This window comes from Uloborus diversus, chromosome 3 (assembly GCF_026930045.1).
Source record: "Uloborus diversus isolate 005 chromosome 3, Udiv.v.3.1, whole genome shotgun sequence".
Lineage (NCBI taxonomy): Eukaryota > Metazoa > Arthropoda > Arachnida > Araneae > Uloboridae > Uloborus > Uloborus diversus.
This window is the reverse complement of record NC_072733.1, coordinates 216,451,203-216,472,623: the sequence shown is the minus strand read 5'-3', so window position 1 is coordinate 216,472,623 and position 21,421 is coordinate 216,451,203. Positions and strand designations below refer to the sequence as shown.

Genomic DNA, 21,421 nt, shown 5'->3' with positions numbered 1-21,421 from the left:
ATAGTACTATGAACGTTCTTCCCACGAAACTAGATGTGTTGCCGTGTTTTGAATGGATTGAAAGTTTTATGTCGGAGGGATGCCGTCAGCCAAAAAAAAGGGATGATTGCTACGCGAGTGGCTCTAAAGCTTAAGAGTTGTGGATGAGAGATTTTATTCCCACTTCTAGCGGAAAAAACATTATGCAGATGATTTTAAGGTTAGATCAAAAATGGGAAAACATTGAAAAATCCCCAGGAGCTAGCAGGAAGCATTCAAACAGCTTCAAAGCATCTACAAAATTGTTCAAGTCTGATATTGAAAACTTAAATCAGAATTTTTCATATTTGTTCTTGCAAATGTCAAGTTAACAACTGTGGCTGTCCAGCTGCCAAAAAGTTTCCTCCATTAGAGCATACATTTTTGAACAACCAGCAGGGTTTAAGACGTCTAACTATAGGAAATACAGATAAAAAAGAAAGCAAAAAGTTAAACGAAAGGAAAGACAGTTTAGGTCTTTGAAACTACTAAATGTAAACCTTGAAGAAACTAAAAATATAGAATCAAAAAGTCAAAGTCATCAAACTGGTGAATTTTATTTGGAATGTGACCAAATATCTCAAGAATCAAGCGAGCCAAGTGAATATGAGGAAGTGCATCATAAAAAAAACAGAAAAATGTTTCTACTATTTCAATAAAAAAAATTGCCAAATATCCTCCCCTCCTTTGCAAGAGCTTATAACCGCAGATCCGTTTCTAACAGAGCTGGTGCTCATCTAGCTACTGCTCTTTTGAAAGATATCAGTGTAGTTAAATGTGAAAATCAAGCAGCAGTAATAGACAAATCTAAGATTTTCTGTGGAAGAAAAAAAGCTTATCAATGTATGAGCTCAAAGCGTACTTCTGAACTACTAGCTTTATTCTTTGATGGACGAAAGGATGAAACAATTACCAAAGAAATGGTAAGAGGAAAATTAGTGCGAAAACTTGTAGAAGAAGAACACATATCTTTAGTTGAGGAACCGGACTCAAAATATTTCGGACATGATACTCCAGTAAATGGCTCAGGGAAAGAAATTGTAACTTCAATTTTATGATTTATGGAAGAAAGTGCAATTGATACAAAGAACATAAAAGCTATCAATTGTGATGGCACATCACACCCATACACAGACTTGAGGAAAATTTATTTGTACCATTTCTACTTAGAATTATGCTATTATTTTTAGCCATAATAATGTGCACAATGGGAACTTATTTACTTTTTTTTTTACTTCTTTCTAACAATTCTACAAAACAAATTGAAAATAAAAAACCAAAAATTGGGTCAAGTGTCCTTAGTTCCCCCAATTGAAGAAGCTTTAAAATGAAGAGAACAAAATAAGTAAAAGCCTTTTTTTTTATTGCTGCATCCCAGAGAAAGCTTAACCTCTTAAGCACATTTCGTTCAAATAAAGGTAAAAGACGAAAGAGCATTTAATTATCCTCAGAAAATGATACGGATGAAGAAATGGAATAAGATTCCACTACAGATGATGATGATTCTGTTGAATTTGATTTGCCAATTTGTGAGGATAAGAAACCTTAAATTAATGACTTCATTCTCGTGAAGTTTGCCACTTAAAAAGAAAATTTTACACTTTGTTGGCAAAGTAGAAGGCAATGGCGAAAAAGGTTTTGTTTTCCCTGATAAAGAGGATCGTGGATCATACTCCTGTGAAGATATTTGTCACATATATCCACCCCCTAACCCAGTTGGTGGTACTGACAGGTGCGCTAGAAAATTGGTATTTCCATATGATTTGTCAATTTATGAAGGCCTGTAAAAATTCAAATCATGGGGTCTATCAGACTAGTTTATTAAGTATTATCTGTATCTTCATATTTGGATAATTAAATATTTTATAATTTGTTCAACTGTGTTAAACCTAGCCCCACAGTATGTTCCAACATGCCCCACCATGAGGCATGTTGGAACAGTTTTTCTCTGGTTATATTATCATTAATTTTCTGCCATGTGAACTTTTAAAAAATTATTTTGTTTTAAATTGTAGCCAAAGTTTGTAGCAATAACCCATAGTGGTTTAACCAATATATGGATGTCTCAGTTGCCAAATCGATTAACTCCACTTTTTAAAAAAATCCTCATTTCTGCTTTAACAGTTCTTAATCAATGCTTAGCATGTGAATTTATATTAAAGGTTTGGTTGAGTACATTTCTGACCATGTGATGGCAGAAAATGTAACACGAGAGGTCCTATTTACTCCTATGGAAAACACAATCTTCTTCATCACTTTTCTCTACTTTCTGTTTTGTGGAGTTAATCGATTTGGCAAGTAAAGCATCCATATAATACTTATTACGTTTATATTACATAACTTATTACGTTTTGTTCCATAACTTAATAAATTATGGAACAAAATATAAAAAAATGTTCCAACATGCTCCTCTCTCCCCTATACAACCTATTTAAATAATTCTCAAAATAAGACTAACTGGAAATGAAAGCTAAAACTAGATTAGCAAAAAGAGAGAGAGAGATAGAAAAATACCATTAAAATATTTTTTAAAAAATTAATGAAACTTTCAAAATGTGACCTAAAATTTCATTATGATTTCTCAATTATAGATTCAAAAAGAAAAAAAAAAGTGACTAAAACCGAAAACAACAGTTATTGTAAAATTATACAAAACTCACCAGAAAGGGGCTTGTTAGAAGAGGCAGAGGTTGATGAACGTTTGCTGGTCCTTGAACATAAAACAAAAGAGGCATTGAAGTTTTATAAATAATCAATATATGGTTAAACAGAATATCCTTTGTTAAGCATATACATTAAAATCAACATTTTTTACAAGAGATGATTTGTTACTAGTTGACAAGCAGCGTGTAATTGAACTCGAGCACTAAAATGTACAAAACAAAAATAAATAGGTGGATATTTAAAATCTGATTTCCAGAACTAATTTCTAGTATCCCATGAAATGCTTGGTTAGAGTTTATAGTTTCAACTCAAGTTTTGCTCAGAGGTTAGGATATTATACTTAGAAAGACAACGATAAAATTTCAAGAAACTCACTTTCCTTACTAGTGAGAATTGTCATGAGATGAAATGTTTAATTGCATTTCCCAAGATTAAATTTAAGTCTACAGATTCATTTACTGAGATATGCTGATCATCTACGCAGGCCCTAAGTAACAGAATATTAGGGTGGTCCTTAAAAATGAACTTTTGAAATTTAAACGGGCCACCCTCCCATTTTTGTTTACGGTCTAAAATAAGACTTCCACAAAAATTTCAGACAAAAAAAAATGTCTTTTAGGCGTCGCTACCAAGCTTCAAAGTTGTAAATATTCAGAATTTTTCCACAAAATTCAAATGAACTTTACTGTAAACTAAAAAAATGCATAAATAAAAAGCAATACCTCCTGCTGTTTACACAGGACGTCTACCTTCCTTCTCGTACAAGGTAGAAGGGAGTCAAATTCAAGTTTAATGTTTTGATATGATATTTTACGACCATATGTTCAGAGAGTAAGACTGGTGAATTTTCTTTTCTTTCATTGGGGAATAATACTAATAATGGCGCCGCTGTTCCTGTTTTTTCAGGCTCGAACCAGTTGACAGTATGGAAAGCAAAAATGATTATAATGTTAGTTCTATCAAACACCATTATTTTGCTGTTTTTTTTCTTACTTTCTTTTCTCTTTTTATTTATGTGTAGAAAACGTAACGTGACAAAAGCAATGTGCTTTAAATTTGACTCTCAAACCGATGAACTGATTAGACAGCAATCTGCTACTGTACGGAGTTGAATATATTTCTCTGAAAGGGGATTGCCAGTATTTCATTCTTAATTTAGGATAGACTTAATCAAAAGTTATTTAAAAATTTCACCAAAATCCAAAATGCACCAGATATCGTTGAGTTTGCCAAGAATCAACTTGACAGTTCCAACCTCGGGACGAATACAAAGAACTTTTAGAGTTGACCATCATATTTCTTGGAAGAATTTCCAAAGGGGGAATAAGCTTCAGAGCTCCAGATGGGGGGGGGGGAGGGTTACATCATGCTTAATTGATAAAAGAGGCAATTTATGCTCTTAAAATTTATTTAGAGATCAATTTGAACTTTCCGAACAAGAAAGAGATGGCATTCGCGACATATGCTCGTTTGTAGTCAAATACTATGTAAAGAGTTAGTTTCAAGCAGCAACTACTTGTTTTGCCCCAAAAAATGATTTGCAAATCTTAAAAAGCATAAAAAAGTATGAAAGAAATAAGTTTGTTCGCCATTTGTGGTATCTATCGTGGCTCGTGTTTTTTGACGATTGTGTTCCTCAAGAAATGAAAGGGAAGATGGTGGACACTTTAAAAAGAAAAGGAGATGATGAACCCCTAAAGAGAGCCCGAATAGATCCAGATGCAATCCCCTTAAAAGAATCGATTATTTCAGAAAGGGCGTAAGTTCTATGGGAATCCATTGGACTTAGGCCCTTTCTGCAACAATCGATTCAAAAATGGTTTGAATAATTTTGCATCGAGCAACCCAATGCAGTTTTTTAAAACCTTGAGTGCATCTTCAGAATTTCATCAAAAAGATGTGACAGAATGGAAAGAAGACGAATCCTACAAGCCAAGTAAAGAAATTGTTAGTTCATTAAAATAGGGGTGTGCCATTGAAATTTTAGGGGGGGATGTTTTGAGGGGTATTTTCCTTTTGGGGGGAGGGGTCTTTGCAATATTTAGGGGGATATGCCCTTGTTCTTAGGGGGTGGCACTCCTGATTAAAAGTTGTAAATAATGCATCGGAACATGGAGTTACACTAATGGAAGATTACAATATTTTTTTTACAAAAGGTGAAGAACAAAAGCAGTACTTGTTGCTGTTAGTGAAACAGTTCAGAAGCAAATATCCGGACTCTAAAAAATGCATCTTATTGTCTTAAAACGTAAATATACTGTGATTTGGTTCTTTATTTATATTGATTGAAAGAGTTTTTTTTAAATCTTAATAGTTGTGCTTAATTATAAATTGTAAGAAATGTTTAATAAATACTGTTGTTTTTACTAAAAATGCGAAATTTTGAAATTCTTACTAAAAATTCAAAAGTTTCAGGTGCGATAGCGACCCCTAAAATTTGTCTTAAAAATCTCAAAAAATTACAGTAATTCTTTTTATGTACTAAATCAAAACTAGGGGGTGGCCCGTTGAAAATTTATAATTTTATTTTTTAGCCTTAAATAAGGACCACCCTACAGAATATACGGGCAGCAATAGATTATATCGATGACATTTAGGTAAAAGTCAACGTCCAAAACTCTCATTTTAAGACATTGTCATGAGAAATAGCAAAAAACGTTTTACAGACCCCAAACCTTTAAAGGTTATTGATGTAACTTTTAAATTGAACAATTGGGTTAGACAATGAAATAACTAACTGTAAAGTTTATTTCATTACAATGATTCATCAAATATTTTATGTGAACAACTTAATGGATACGTGAATTACACCGCCAGCTCAGTCATTTCCAGCCGAGGACTGCAGTTTCGTGCTTATTAGCACTCATCAGCCCGGCATAGGAAAGTGACTGAGCTGGAGATAGAAAAACCTCTCAAGGAAGCCAAGAGTGTGAAACAAACTGGTAGCTAATATGGAATTAGCAGACCAGACGAGTGACCGAAGCAATGGTTCGGTTCAACTCGAAGATTGAACGTGAGGCAAGGTATATTCAGTAAATTACCGCCCAATAGCCAGGGCTAAAGCAGAGATACGTGAATTACTCCGTATTGAACGCGAGGCCGCGTTCAATCTTCGAGTTGAACCGAATCATTGCTTCGGTCACTCGTCTGCATGGGCGGATTTATGGGGGGTCAGAGGGGGGCAATGCCCCCCCAGTTTTGGGAGGACTTTATGTAGTAACAACACATCTTAAAAAAATTTAAAAAAAAAATCATTATTTTTTCGTTTTTGAATAGTTCAGAAGAGCATGGGTGGATTCATGGGGGGGGGGGGGCAAAGGGGACAATGCTCTCCAGTTTTGGGAGGAGTTTATATAGTAACAACTTATCTTCCAAAATCTTATAACAAAAAAAAAATCATGAATTTTTCTTTTTTGAATAGGAAATTAAAGTTTATTTTTTCTTTTAAACTTAAAATAGCTGTTTTTTACAAAGTTTGAACAATACTGTACAAGTGTATAATCTACTACTCAATTTCAGAAGCTGGAAAGTGCAAATTATTGATAGGTTCTAAAATCCCTGAAAAGATTGGCGCAGTATAGCCTACAAGGACTCTTGAACCAAAAACCCAATTCTAACCAACCAAACCTTGAAAATAATTAGACAAGTCTTTGAAACTCCTAAGCAAAGTGTGCTTCAATTTTGTTTCTTATCAAGTGTATAAATTAAGAATTGTTCAAATGGGTAGTATGTTACTCTCTTGATACCTATTCTCTAAATCTGTGCACCATTTCTTTTAAAGTATTAACTTGCATCACAAAGCAGTTTTAAAGCGTAAAACTTAAAAAAAAAATATTTGCCTATTATTTCCAATTAACCCTTGTAAGACTTCAAAATGCAGAATTTTATATCCATTTTAGATAATTTCCTCCGGGGGAGTAACTCCCGGGCCCCCTAAAACTGGAGATATTCTATATCCCACTTAAAAGGGAGCACTGCGTTACTCTCTTAATACCAGCCCCCTCTCTTTTAAAGTCAATTTAAAAAGGACAGCATGATTACACACAGTAATGAAAACGACACATAAAAAAGTAAAGAATGGCCTTACGCATCACAAAAAACAGACAAAAACATGGGAAGGGGGGGGGGGCAATTAAAAATGTCGCTCCAAAAAAAAAATCCTGCCCCCCCAGAAACTCAGTCCTAAATCCGCCTATGCTCGTCTGGTCTGCTAATTCCATATTAGCTACCAGTTTGTTTGGCACTCTTGGCTTCCTTAAGAGGTTTTTCTATCTCCTGCTCAGTCACTTTCCTATGCCACGCTGATGAGTGCTAATAAGCACGAAACTGCAGTCCTCGGCTGGAAATGACTGAGCTGGCGGTGTAATTCACGTATCTCTGCTTTAGCCCTGGCTAGTGGGCGGTAATTTACTGAATAAACTTAATGGATGCCTTGTATCCCACTCAGCATAAAATCATAAGTTCTTGATCAAATCTGAATAATTAACTAGGACAACTTTGTGCTCTTGCTTTAATGAGGCATTGGTTTTATTTAAAAATTCAAGGCCTAATCGTATTGAAAATGATTGAAATATTGCATAATGCTTGGTTTTTAAAAGGAAAAAAAAATAATAACATTGGTTTCTTTGCCTTCTATATAAGGATATAATTTTGATTAAATACTGCCACAATACATGTAGAACAAATTATGAATTTATAAGAAAAACTTCAACTTTTGAAAGTATAAAAAACATACAGTCAAACTACATTTGCAACCCCAGTCCTATCATTTGCCATTTGGATAAGATGAAATACCGTTAAGACAAATCAATTTTAAAAATTCCTATTATGAGTTCATTTTAAGGAGGTTTCTGTATATTTTATACACAATTTCAAGTGAAATAAATGCATAACTATGATAATGACAAAACTAATTCAAAATCCAACCTTTATAAAGTTTACATTAAAAAAAAATTCTGATTGAGATTCATTAACACCAAGATGCAGTTTCTAGAACTCTACTCAAAAAATAAAACACTTTAGTATTTAACTCTGATTTAGTTCAGCTTATTTCAAAATTTTATTCAAAACATGAGTTAATATCACAATATTTAAGCTAAAACGCAAAACAAGGAATTTTTTGAAAGTATGATTAATTTTCCCTGAGAAAAAATAAATAAGGCAAAAATATATGACATACTTATCAGCAAGTTCAGTAAGATGGACATAATTATTCCGAACATTTTTCAAACTGGCCAATATCTGAGCAAATGGAGTGACTATAAGATCTTCACAATGTCTGAAAAAAGAAATTAAATAATCAAACAAACATGCTAGAAACAAACTAACAGTATCAGTTTTTTTATGCGGGTACACATACATAGCATTGACTTAAGAATAAAATGACAGTAGGCTGTGCAGGAATTTGAAAAGTTCACTGCTCTCTGAAACAGGGTTGGCCGGATTGGACCCAATGGGTTTTTTTTGAAAAAACCCATTTAAAAAAACCCATTATTTAGCCTACTTTTGGGTTTTTTAAAATTTTCTGAGAAGTTTTTAAAAAAATAATTTAAATACTTTCACAATTTAAACTTCTTTTTTATTTTCTTCACCACAAACAATGGACATAAAAAAATGAATTTTAAACTTTAATAGTATTTCTTATCTCTTAACGGCATTAAAAAAATACTTCAAAGATTTCAAATAAATATATTTAACTTTTTCTTTAACTGGTCAATAAATATCTCAAACTATCTTGAATATGTCCTGTCACGTCTGATTTTCTCAATTATTGTCGATTGTACAGAGGAAACTACTCTAGCTGAAAGGTTTTCATGTGAATTATTTTCTGCAAACCAACACGTCACAAATCTCAAATAAACAAAGTTTTTAGAAACTAACAGATTTTACAAACGGTCGGACAGAAAACAGAATAGGATGTACAGTATTTTCATTATCTTACAAAAAAGTTTAATATTTCTTACTCTGTACACAGAAATAGAAAAACAGGCAACATAAAATTCAAAGAAATGTCTTGATTAAACTGGAATTCAGTAAAAAGAGATTTAAACTACTTGAGGTTCTACAGTAGTATTGCATAACAAAACGAAATACAATAAAGTAAAATGCAAAAAAAAAAAAACGACTTAATTAAAAACGAACAATAGATTTTATCACTCAAGAAGTAACTTTGCCTCAACTGTTGGTAATCATGGAAACTAAAAAATTTGAAACTTCGCCATTCTTGGGTTTTGTTATCTTTTATACTTTTCTTCAGAAAACGCTGAATTTTCCGGCGTTTTTTACCCCAAGGCAATTTTTATGCTTTGTCCATATACTTACGCTACAATACACTACAAGTACCCCACATTTTACCTAAAAAAAGACAAAAAACCCACATTTCTTTTAAAAAACCCAGCTTTAGTTGAGTTTTTTTTTTTTTTTTGGTTTTATTTAAAAAAACCCAAAAAACCCTGGGTCCATGGGCATTTAAAAAAAAAACCTGGGATTTTGCAAACCCTGCACTGAAAGGACCCAGAATGTCTCAGAAGAGAACTTTTTATGTCCCAAAAATGAATGGACCATTTTTAGATTCAATCAAAAAAGAAACATTATTAATGCAGTAATATGAATTTTTCATAAGTGTGAAAATTGTACAGTAGTCTGTGCTTAACGTGATCACTTTGGGACGCAATGATTTTGATACAATAAATGAGTTACAAAATTGCATTAACTTACAAATTTAACCCACACATACTGAGTTTCAAAATTAAATTTAAAAAAATTAGATCTTGCATTTACGTACTGTATCCTTAAATCAAAATATAAATATTATAACAAGAAATCAATTATTCAGTGTGTCTAATTTCTCATAAGTCCATTTATAAATTGCTTGAAATCAATTTTTTTAAGCTGTCGTAGCAGTGTTGTACTCCACGTTTTCGACACCTCAATGCATTCCTTATTTTAGCATTTTTAAGTATTTCGATCAATAAAAAGGCGTTCTTAATTTTGATCATTAACTTTATTTTCCATATTTTTCCCATAACAATCTGGAAAACTTTTGGCTATTTTAATTTCAATGCTTCAAGGATATTTGGGGGGAAGGGTGCTTTGTAGCATTTGAGGAGGTATGCCATCAACGGGGAAGGGGGGGGGACAAGAAAATTTTTGGAAAAGCTCATGTTCAATTTTGGCATGTTTATAAATAAAGTTTTACTCATACGAGAAATTCAGTCCAAAGATTTATCTTTTAGAAAAAATCATGAACATTATTTTAATTTTCAAAATAGATCAAAATTTCGAAGACCGATAAATCTTGCACAAGCCGAACAGTACTTAATGTTTTGCGAAAGAATTCCGAGTTTACATATGCTAAATTGAGGTCACATTCACCATTCACAAAGCTTCAAAAGAAGCTTTGATTGGAATCTGCTAAGAAACACGTTTCTTTCGGGTTTCGCTGGGAATATGTCGTATTTTCTGGTGAAAAAACTTTTATTTGGACGGGCCAGATGATTTTCAAATACTGGCATAATTTGCAAAATGAATCCTTTTTTTTTTTCTAAACGACAGGTTGGAGGCAGTTTTGTGATGAATGTGGGCAGGTTTTGCAGCTAATGAAGCACCACCAATTGTGTCGATTCGAGATCCCTTGAATTCAGATTCATTTGTTGATATGCTAGCTGAAAATTTATTACCTGAAGCATCCCTTATCACAGTGTGGTGATTATTTGTTTCAACAAGACAATGCAAGTTGACATATGAGGTAGTGAGAAGCAAAGGGATGCATGTGGCAAAATAAAAAATTTGGAGATAACCAGTACAAATGGTAGGTGAACCCCTCCTCTGTCTTGGAGCAAGAGATAGTATTAGTAACCCTGGTAGGTCCAGCTGTACAGCATGATTTAGAAAAAAAAATTCAATGAAAGCCTACTTAGGACGTAATCTTATTAGTCGTTTTACTCAAAACTTGAAAATGTCCACTTGCATCCCTTTGCTTCTCACTGCCTCATATGTCTTGTGGATCACATTCATGGTTTGAGGCAAATTCGGTGAAAATTCTGGACTGGACCACAAGAAGTCTTTATTTAAATCCCGACGAGAATCTGTGGGGCATTTTAACTAGAGACATGTCTAAGGATGGGACACAATATGCAAAAAAAAAAGACGTCATCCATTGAATTGACGAGTAAAAATATCTCTAAATAAACTTTAATTGAATTTTTTGAGTCAACAACTAGACAACTGATAATTGCAGTTGAAAAAAAAATGAATTTGTAGAATTTCCCTTTTTTTTTAGCGGGACATATTTGTTAATGTCCTTATTTAACAATTATACTTTAATTTAATTTCATACTAACAGGTTTCTAATGTTTCCTATTTACAAGTTGTAAATTATGTTTGATTTTGTTTGCAGTTGATTATTTTCATACATAACTCATTTTTCAATGTGTTCTTATAATTTTTTCCATGGCTGGACATTACATATGTTGACAGTAGAATTAAAGGATTTTAGCACTTATTTTGATACAAATTTATTTGTGAGGAGAGTGTTTATGACTATGTTTTGTATACACATTTTACCCCATGCAGGTGAAAATGGGTAACCTGTGGGGTAAAGAATTTATGATAATCAAAAAAATTATAAAAAATGCATACTATTTGTTCAGTGCAGTCTGATAGCATAGATTAAGAGTCAGTTAACAAAATTTAACTATTTAATTTGAAAAAAAAAATAGTGCAAAGAATAAATCTGACAAAATATTAATTAGATTTATTTCAACACATAATATGGCTACTTTTCATTCTTTAAAAAATGTAATGACCTCTATTGTTAAGTTGTGGCTCGTTAAAATTTTTATTATTTGATGTTCTTCAATGAAATCCATGTTGTCAACATCAGATTTAAAAACAAATCCTCCATCTCAGATTTTTTAAAAAATATTTCACCTCATAAGCATTTCTCTCAACAACCCCTTAAAACACCCCCCTCCTAAAAATTTCAATAGTGCAGCCTGTGACCTCCCCAAAGTGGGCCCCCCTGCAGCTCACAAAGCTAATTCATATAGCTCGTTGTTATGTTCAAAGTTACAAGAAGAAAATGATGAGAAACCAATATGCAGTTCCAATATAAACAAACAAATAAATCAAATACCACACTCTTTCAAACCTTCCGTAATAGGTGCTTGACACTCCAGCAGCAACAATAGGAAACTGAAGCTGATTAGGATAGCAGAAGTCTGGTTTTAAATAAAAATCCAGCTAATTTCATACACAAATCTTGAGATTACTACACAAAACTTTATTTTTCAACTTAGTAGAAGTGAGAACATATGAAATCCCAGCAGCAAAGAAATAAATAACATTCCTTGAAGTAATCTAGGATTAAAAATAGGGGGGGGGGGGGAGTCGAAATGGAGAGGGCTATGGCAAGTTTTGGTTTTTTTCTATGGTCGAAAAAAGATAATATCTAAGTTTTGAAAGGGGATGTACTTCAACCCCCCCCCCCCCAGGATATGCAACTACAAACAGTTAATTAATATTCATATGTGGCCACAAAATTGTATAAGTTAATGGTTGATTTTCATATTTTATTTTTTATACACTCAAGAACAGAGCCGGATGAACATCTATTTACGCCCTAGGTCAAACTTGGAAATTACGTCACACCTCACATATCCAAACTCTATCGATATCGTATCCCCCCCCCCCCAGCCATTACCAGAGGCGCAGAGCGTCCAGTGACAGTTGAAGTTTTCGTGCTCCCCCTGTTTGACAAAATGAGGGATGGGTTTCTTTCTTTGATTTCCTTCAATAATGTTCAAAGGAGTGGGATCTGGGCTGCTCTCCCGGGAATTTTTTTGAAACTGAAGCATTGGAAATGCAGTTTTAGGCCATCTAAGTCAACAAGAAATAATCGCATTCAGAACTCGCCCTGGAAAATTTTCGTAACTGAAGTCCTACATATGCAATTGTATGTTATCTTTGATGATGTTAGAGAAAGGGATGAGTTCAGGAACTATCCCCCCTCTCCCCCTCCCCAAAAAAAATTAGTTTTTAAAACAAAATTTTAGATGATCTTTACTAATGATGCTGGGGAACAGTGGGAGTCGGGAGAGATAGTCTGAAATCTTTTTTGAAATAATGTCCTAAAGTGCAACTTTTAATATCTTTTTTTTTTTTTTTTTTTTTTGATGCAGGGCGATTGCTCTAGAGAAGAAACTTTTCGAAACTGAAAACAAAAAATTGTAGGACATCTTTTATGGTGTCTGGACATAGATGGGTTTTAACTGTTCTTTCCCAGAAAGGTTTCGAAATGGAAAACTTAAATACGCAATTGGAAACCATCTCTGATGACATTACGAGAAGGAATAGGGTTCGTCAAATATCTTCCGTAGTTGTTTCGAAATTGAGGTCGCGAAAACAAAATTTTGGACAATTTTAATAATGCTTGGGCCTACTCGCAGTTGATGTACGCCTCCCTAGGAGGGCGCCTCCGAGGCTGAGAACTAGTGTTCTATAGCATAAGTAGAGCTACAAATTTACAAAAATTTTGAGGTGATAGAAAAACTTATTAGAAAAAAAGTTTTTTTACATGAAAATCTAATTTCCTAATATGAATATTTTTGTAGCAAACAGTGTTGAATATTTAAAACAACATGCAATTCTTTTTGTTCTTTATATTATTAACATAAACATACATGAATCATTTACTTTAAAACAATGAGCCTTTCCATTTCCTGCCTCCCTGTAGCTTTTTATATTTGAAATACAAAAAATTATTCAAATCATCAAAAATTACATGCAATTCTTTTTTTTCCCTTTGAATTATTGACATAAACACACATGAATCTTTTTCTTTAAAAAAAATGAGACCTTCCATTTCCTGCCTCCCTGTACTTATTTTTATATTCACAATTTACCAAAAATGGCTAAATCTCTTCTTTTTTTTTTCTTTCTTTATCTCTTTTTTTTGTGTGTGTGACATTTGCTGTATTGAAACAGAAAGTTTTGTAGTTGTGTGTATAAATATTTATATATATATATATATATATATATATATATATATATATATATATATATATATATATATATATATGCATGTACATGAATTAATGTACACACATATTCATTAAATGAACATACATTAAAAACCCAACTTTCACATTTCCACTACTTGATAAAATTCTGTCCTGTGATTCCATTAATTATGTGTTTTCATTTTTTGAGAATTTATTTATTTATTTATTTTTAATTTTTTTTTTTTGAAAAATTATTGCCTTGGCAACTTTAAAATGAGTGACTTTAAAATAAAAGTTTTTGTTATTCATTTAGACAAATAAAGTTTTACATAAGAGTCAGCTAAACTGAAAACTGGTCAAATACGTTCAATGCAATACCTGTATTTAAAAAAAAAATACATTCCATTTAGTTTTAGTGAGAAAAATAGCAAATAATACTTTGGTTTATACAGAAAAATTAAATTACCTTACAGTTTGAAATCAAAGTTAGTGTTTTCATGTGGGATACTGAATGTGTAATAGATGCAAAGAAAAAAAGGAAATATAAATTTGAAAATAATATTTAGTGCAAAACATTTTCCATTTTTCGATTTATCTGAGAAGATGAGAAGAAAAAACGGGGCTTTCTCCCCTCATTCCCAACTTTAAGGGGTCACCTTTCAAACAATTTCTTTTAATTTATATAAATTTTATATTTCTTTAAAACCATAACATGCATACTTATTTCGTAATCAATGATTTATTTTCAAAATTTAAAAATATTGCCTACTTTTTTTGAAAATTCAAAACATTGAGGAAAATTTCAGCTTTTTAAAATTCCTAAGGCTTTTTTATTTTTGCACTCATTTAAAAAATGTTTTTTGCAAAACGATCACTATAATCATCTCTAAAAATCTGTGCATTCATTTGCTTATGAGTTCATTCGAAAATTTTCTGGGGATTAATTATGTAAAAAATCAAAGTTTTTTTTTTTTTTTTTTTTATAAAATTTGGTTTTTAAAGGTTTAACATGCTCTAAACATTAGAGTCATTTATAAAATGCTTATCCAATGCACAGTTTTGTCAAATATGTTATCCCAATTGTAAAAAGTATTACTTTAAAGCTGTATCTTTAATAGAAAAAAAAAAAATCCTTAGGGATTCTAATGACATGAAAACACAAAAAAACCATCATCGAGAAAAAGCAATTTGAAGTTTTTCTTTTGCATAAGAACACATAGGGAGCATGGCCTAAAACCACTCATAACTTTTTATATATTTGAACTAAAGCAATGAAACTTTTCCCCTGTGTTCAGAATAGTTTTTTGTTTTGAAATAAGCAATAAAATTTTTTTTCATCGTTTCATCATTTTTGAGGTACTGTAACCCTTTAAGTATAACAATCTAAAGTGATCATTGGCGAAAGGAGAAGTGTTTGTAAAAGAAAAGCAAATTACCCGGGATAGGTATAACCAGTTTCTAACTTCTCCCAGAACGAAGATCTTTGTTTACATCTGAGGACACCCGGTGCTCAGCGTCCTTGGCAACGAACTCTCCTCCTTAAACTCGATCCACTGCATCGGGAAGCTATCGGACACTCTTCCGAGTTACGAGTTAATCACGTGTTTTTCTCACGTTTCAGATTAATTATTGCATCTCGAATGTCGGCACTTGAAATTGAGCTCAGAAACAATCACATAAAACACACATTTCGATGGACAGGTTCACTTCTTGGATGGGTCATGTCCTCTTGGCCATGATGGCAAATGGATAGATGCAAATGAGACGACTTTCAATCTCCGTAGGTATTTCAACGCCATCGGGACTCCGAAAACCTGAGATTTGAATGTACAATAGCGGTTTTTTTTTTCGTCGCGACGATCATTCGGCATCTTATTCTTTAATCGCCGGATGTAAATAGCACATTTCATTTACTTATCTCAAGTCCCGGCCTTGTGCCCGATGCACCTACGCCGCCATCTACCGCGCGAAAGGTTAACCAAAGGAAACATTGATCGCGCGAAAGGTGATGCGCGCAACAAAAATGTGGGCGCACGAACAGATTTGCGTGCGAAAAAAGGATTCCTTACATTGGAGTTTTTATCTTCATTGAAAAATAGCGATCTTGTCAGGCAAAAAAGTGTTCAACTTATTTATGACTAATATTATATCTGGTCGCGTTGTTTGCAAGGTCGCCCATATAGGGGGGGCTCGAGCCCCCCCCCCCCCCCGTAGAAATTAAAAACTTCCTTCCTTTTAGTACTTTTTTCTGTTCAAAAATGTAAAAAACCATTTCTTCTCCAGCCATTAATGAATAAGTTTATTGAAAAGGTCAAATTTTAATGACTCTCATCTGTCCTGAAATCAGCTTCCATGGGGAAAATATTCTGCTAAAACCATGGTTAAAATATCTGAGCCCCCCCCCCCTTACAATTTTACATATGGGCGCCCATGGTTGTTTGTAATCGAGAGAGGGAAATAAAATTCCTTTTTTATTAAAAATCAAACGGAGAAAACAAACGCAAAAAGAATCATTACACATGCATACGAAAGGACAAACCAATGGATATGTTTGTCCTTTTTCCATCGGAAGGTCATTTGTGCAATAAAAGTGGAGGTGCAAGGGGGGGTTCACATCAATCCCCCCCCCTCAAACCAAAACTAGCCAAAAATTGCTTTTTTGGAAGTCCAGAAACTATCCGGAGGAGGGAGGGTACCAGATTCTTAATGCACCCCGAATATTATTATGACCCCCCCCCCCTTTCATTCCGATTCTTTGTGCTGTTCAGACCAGTCATTTTTAATTTTTCAGGGCGGGAGTGAGACAAAGGGGTAGAAACGCGCAATGCTGATTATATCTGGGAACAACCCCCCCCCCCACACACACACACAACACTTTTGTGTGTAAATGGGCCATCCCATGGAAAACGGTAATTTATTGTCCCGCACGTGACACTTCATATATTTCATAAAAAATAATAATTTAAAAGGATGATGAACAAAATTTTGTTGCTTAAGAAATCACAAACGCATGTGCGACTTCATAAGCAAAAACTTTCTTCAAAAATTATTTCTTTTTTATGAAATATAGGAACCGTCACGTGCGGGACAAAATGACAATTTTTAAGGGAATGGGCATATACATATTTGTTTTCAATGGATTAAATATTTTTTTTCTAAACTAATGAGATATGTTTCCTTTAGGATGGAACCATAGCTTTCAAAATTTACAATTTGTTTCGTCTATGCTGTATTAATAGAGCAAAAAATATTAGCCTATTCATAAGCAAGCTACCAGAGGTTGACTTTGCATGTCCCGCACGTATGTAAATAAATTTTATTTAAAAAAATAATTGCGTAAAAAAAATACAATTGTGTTAGGAGTATCTTTGTATCAAAGGTAAAGATTAAAAAAATTGCTTACCCCCTGTTTCATTAAAATATTACGAGATATGACGAAATGTTAATGAAATTTACGCGTATTTTTGTCCTGCACGTGACGGTGAAATGTCCCCAAATATACATTAATTTCGAAAGCCACAGGGGAGGGGCAATGCCCCCTCTTAACCAGGGGGCGGATACAGAAAAATCTTTTGGAGGAGGGCACGGGAAATTGAATAGCAACTCCCCCCTCCTCCCCCACATACAATGTTTCATAAAAAAGTTTTCATGACTTAATTTACATTTTTTTTCAGGTTTCCCTAAGGTCAATGAATCTACTTTTCTAAGTACATAAATATTACGCACTATTTGAATGTGGACGTAAAACATCTTAAACGTTTCAAGCCAATTAAAAATTTAACCCCGTATGATATCACCGAGATGCATATACAATGAGCAGTTTTAATCAGGAACATTGTCATAATCATTATAATACGAGGGTTAGGTTATTAAATAAACCCATACCTCCTTTGAGTTTTCGTAAATTAATTTACATTTTAATATTATATGATTAAGAAAATCATAGCTTCATAAGATATGAGTTTTAGTGAAGAACTCGGAAATTATTTCTGAGTGAATTTTAAAGCAGTTGTTGATTAAATTTTAAAGTCATGATACAGTTCAGAAAACATATTAATCATTCATGCTGTTTCCATTAATATCATGGTTTTGCCAAGAAACTACCATATGATTTTCTTTCATTTTGCATTTTTTATAAGCTGAAACATAAATCTATTATTTCGCAAATAGCTTCCTGGATCGAAATGACTCTTTTAGGCACGACTACATTTTTTAAAAAATGTTAATTATTGGTTCCATCATAAAAGAATTAATAGACAATTCGCGATATTACATTCTGTTGAATTTGAAACCAGCGAGTTCAATGTATTCTGCCACTCTGGGCCCTTGGACACCAGGTGTTACTTCTTTAGCAAACAAAATTACTGTGCGTGTCTTTTGTGTTCTTTTTAAATAACTAAAAGTTGTAGAGAAGTCAATTAAAAAATAATAAAAAAAATAGTTAAAATAAATTCATCCTTTGTGGGGGGGGGGGGGGGTGACGAGCCCCCTCTGCAACACCAGAAATAAATATGTTTTTTGGTTTTAAACCCCCCCCCCCCAGGAAAAACTAGCAGAAAACCCATTGGCAATCCTAATAAGGTAGTTCATTTACATATAAGAGGGCAGTTATGGCCAAAAATTCCACTCAGAAGTGAGTTTGTGGCTGCGCTACTGGTTGTGACGCACACAATATTTTAGATACATGGAAGGACTGCCATATGTTATCCCCAAAGGTAATTCTGGGGGAGTTATTGTGTTAGTATTTTGCTGTTTTTCCCTATGATGATTATGAAGTCTTGCTCTGATACAGAAATTCATTTAAAAAAAAAACTTCAAAGTAAAACATAATTCATTTTTTATTTTGGTCTTTCTTTCAAAAAGTTTTTTCACATCATCAGAGCTTTGTAGTTCTGGAGAAAACTTACATAGTGTTTAAAGGTATCGAATTCGGTAAGGCCTCAAAATTGCAGCAGTTCATGCACCTTGAAGAAGTTTGCAATTCCCGATACTATCGCCTTGCGCTTTATTCTTCTGTTGCTTTGAGCTTCACGCAATAGCTTGAACTTTATTCACGCATAAGCAGGGCCGGAGAGAGTCAATGTGGTTTCCTAATCAGTTTTGTCACCGGGTCCTCCCCCCCAAAAAAAAAGAAAATTTAAAAAAAAAGAAAAGGAAGAAAGAATTGCTTACTAGAAAACAATTAACTCTATTTTAAGGGCCGTAACAGTAAATGCCAAAAAAGTAAATTTTAAAGAAACATAATTTTAATTCAGGAATACTGCTCGCCAATTAATTCAAAAAGAATAAAATACAACACAGAAATTCACACATCAAAATCAAATTTTCATACATTGAAACTATTTTTTCCCCGTCAGTGTGCCCCCCCCCTCCCCCAAGGTCCAGGCTCCTTTTCCGACTAGGCTGACATGGCCTCTCGTCGGCCCTAGCGCATAAGCGCGAACTTTTTTTCAAGGAACGAACCCCACGATGATCCAGAAACGCACCGGAAAATGTGTGTCAGTGGGTTAGCCCTGTAAATGTTAACGCTAGGCCTCCTTTGTAAGCATTTGAAGTCGGTTATGCGATCGATAAGGCGTTGGACTGAAGGAATCTGTGATTTCGATGTCCCTTCGTGCTCGCTAATGTTGACTGGGGCTGGGGAGCACGTCTTTAGCATGTCGTGGTCATAAAGTGTTTCGAGTTCCAATACCAAATTAAACCTCTGGGGACGTTGAACCGGATGCTGTTCAGCTTCTGGTTTGGATTGAAATGGATAGATATGGTGCTTCCATCTTCCGTGTGCTATGTGAATAAAATTGGGACTTCCACCTTAGACGTGCTCTGTGAAAGGAAGCAGTACATATCTGCCAGAAATCGGGTAGCATTCTCTACTCGGGCTCGGGATACCCGATTGGTTTCTGCAACAACCTATGATTGTAATTTCTAGAACATTTTAGGCCTTCCAAGAGGAAGTCTATGATTATCTGAGCTCAGTGCCCGGGGCGGTCACCTAGCCGCAAGCTAAGTTCGGAGTAGATTAGAATACTACTATGCGACATTTATACGTCACAAACCGATCACGTGAGCGGAAATCTCGATCTCGCAAGCTGACGAGCTTGGAATGACACACCCAGTGGCATAGCCGCTTAGGGGATATTAAGCGACTAAGTCGTACTTAGACGACAAAAATTAAGGACGTCAGATTCGGTCGGTATCTAAAATGAGTTTTTCTGAGTATCTTTTTGGCTTGGGATGCTCACAGCTAAATTTAATTCCTTGTGCGATTTTTGCATCGTAATAGCCCGGTTATCCCCCTGTGAGAAACTGAGTGCCTTAATTTCTTTAATGACAATAGTTATTCGCGCTGACAGTAGTGCCACATGAATACTTGTAAATGTATGCCAGCCTTTGAGGAATGTACTAGGTCTGTTAAATATTGAGTAATCAGAAAGCAACATCTTTGGTTTGGGGTGAAAATGTCGCCACCAAAATGTCTCGCTAGTAAAAAAACAACGTCGTGCAAAAATCACCGGTCAACCATGTAACCGTTCAAAGATATCATTTCAAAATATCTCTTTTCTAAAATGACGAAAAATGCATATCGCGTTGACAAAATGCGTAGCTCTTTGAAAACAGCGCAAGTTAAAAGTCGCCAATAATTTAGAAAAACTGAGGTTGCTTAATTTTGTAGCTTGGTTTTGCATGAGTTTTTGTTAAGTGTCTAAATGATATAAGTTCCAAAAGAATGCAGTAGTCTGTAATATTAATAAATTAATCGACATTAATCAATATATAAATGAAATTAAACATTAATAAATACATAATTAAATTAAAAAGATATATTACTTCTGTTGTTGTTACTTTTGCCACTCGGGAACCCCGAGTAGCAATGCTACTCGATTAAATTATTGTGGTGTAAAGTATAAAACATGCCATATAAAAAGTAAGTAATTATTCTCTAATTTTTCTCCTCAGTTTTTTTTTAAAGTTGTTTTACACATAGATGCTCGTTAATTATAGCATGATAAGGTATACCCCCCTAGAAGAAAAAGGTAATGAGCATAAGGTAAATTAGAAAACTCAAACCACAAAATTATGCACCTTCACTTTTTGCAAGCACATTGGCGACCAGGCAATTCTTTTAAATAGGGCGAAATAGGGTCAAGGTGATGTGGCCGTTTGGAACGGCGATATTTTTGTAATGGCGAATTTTTCACGGCGACATATTTCGACAGCAATGTTTTGGACACAATATATCCCCCCCCCCCCCCGATTTTTTTGAGTGGATATCAACCCCCACTAATAGAAACGATGTACTTTTTATAATTATATTCATTTTTATAACAAATGCGCAAAACAATCTCTCGTCCACTATACGCTTTCCCACGTCTAAGGACAAAATATTAAATAAATGTGTACAGAAAGCTGTGTTATAACCGACGTATCATTAAACTTGCCTAAATCGTTCATTGCTACAAATTTGTATTTAGGAGATATTACACAGCCATTCATAATTAAAATTTGCATAATTAATGAGTGAAATCTATTTAAAAAATGGAGATCTAACTAAATGATCACAACCGCCGAAACAATGTAACAACCCGGGGGGGTGATATGATTTAGTGGACCCGACAAAGAGAATTTCCTCCATACATATTTCTCTTTTTTTCATGTAAAAAACGTAAAGTAGACACCCTCCCATCAATCTACAAGCAGAAAAATAAGTGAAAAAAAAATGCAAAAAGGGTTAGGCA

At 33.9% G+C, this 21,421-nt stretch overlaps 1 protein-coding gene across 1 annotated transcript in view; it reads right to left on the bottom strand.

Annotated features, from left to right (window-relative positions):
• The window catches only part of LOC129219428 (cAMP-specific 3',5'-cyclic phosphodiesterase, isoforms N/G-like), a 368,114-nt gene that overhangs the window by 53,886 nt on the left and 292,807 nt on the right, over positions 1 to 21,421 (bottom strand). Inside the window, exons 3-4 of the mRNA XM_054853827.1 lie at positions 7,862 to 7,960; positions 2,679 to 2,728 (exon numbers count right to left, since the gene is read on the bottom strand). Coding sequence (XP_054709802.1) covers positions 2,679 to 2,728; positions 7,862 to 7,960 — 149 coding nt within the window. The remainder of the gene's footprint in view (positions 1 to 2,678; positions 2,729 to 7,861; positions 7,961 to 21,421) is intronic.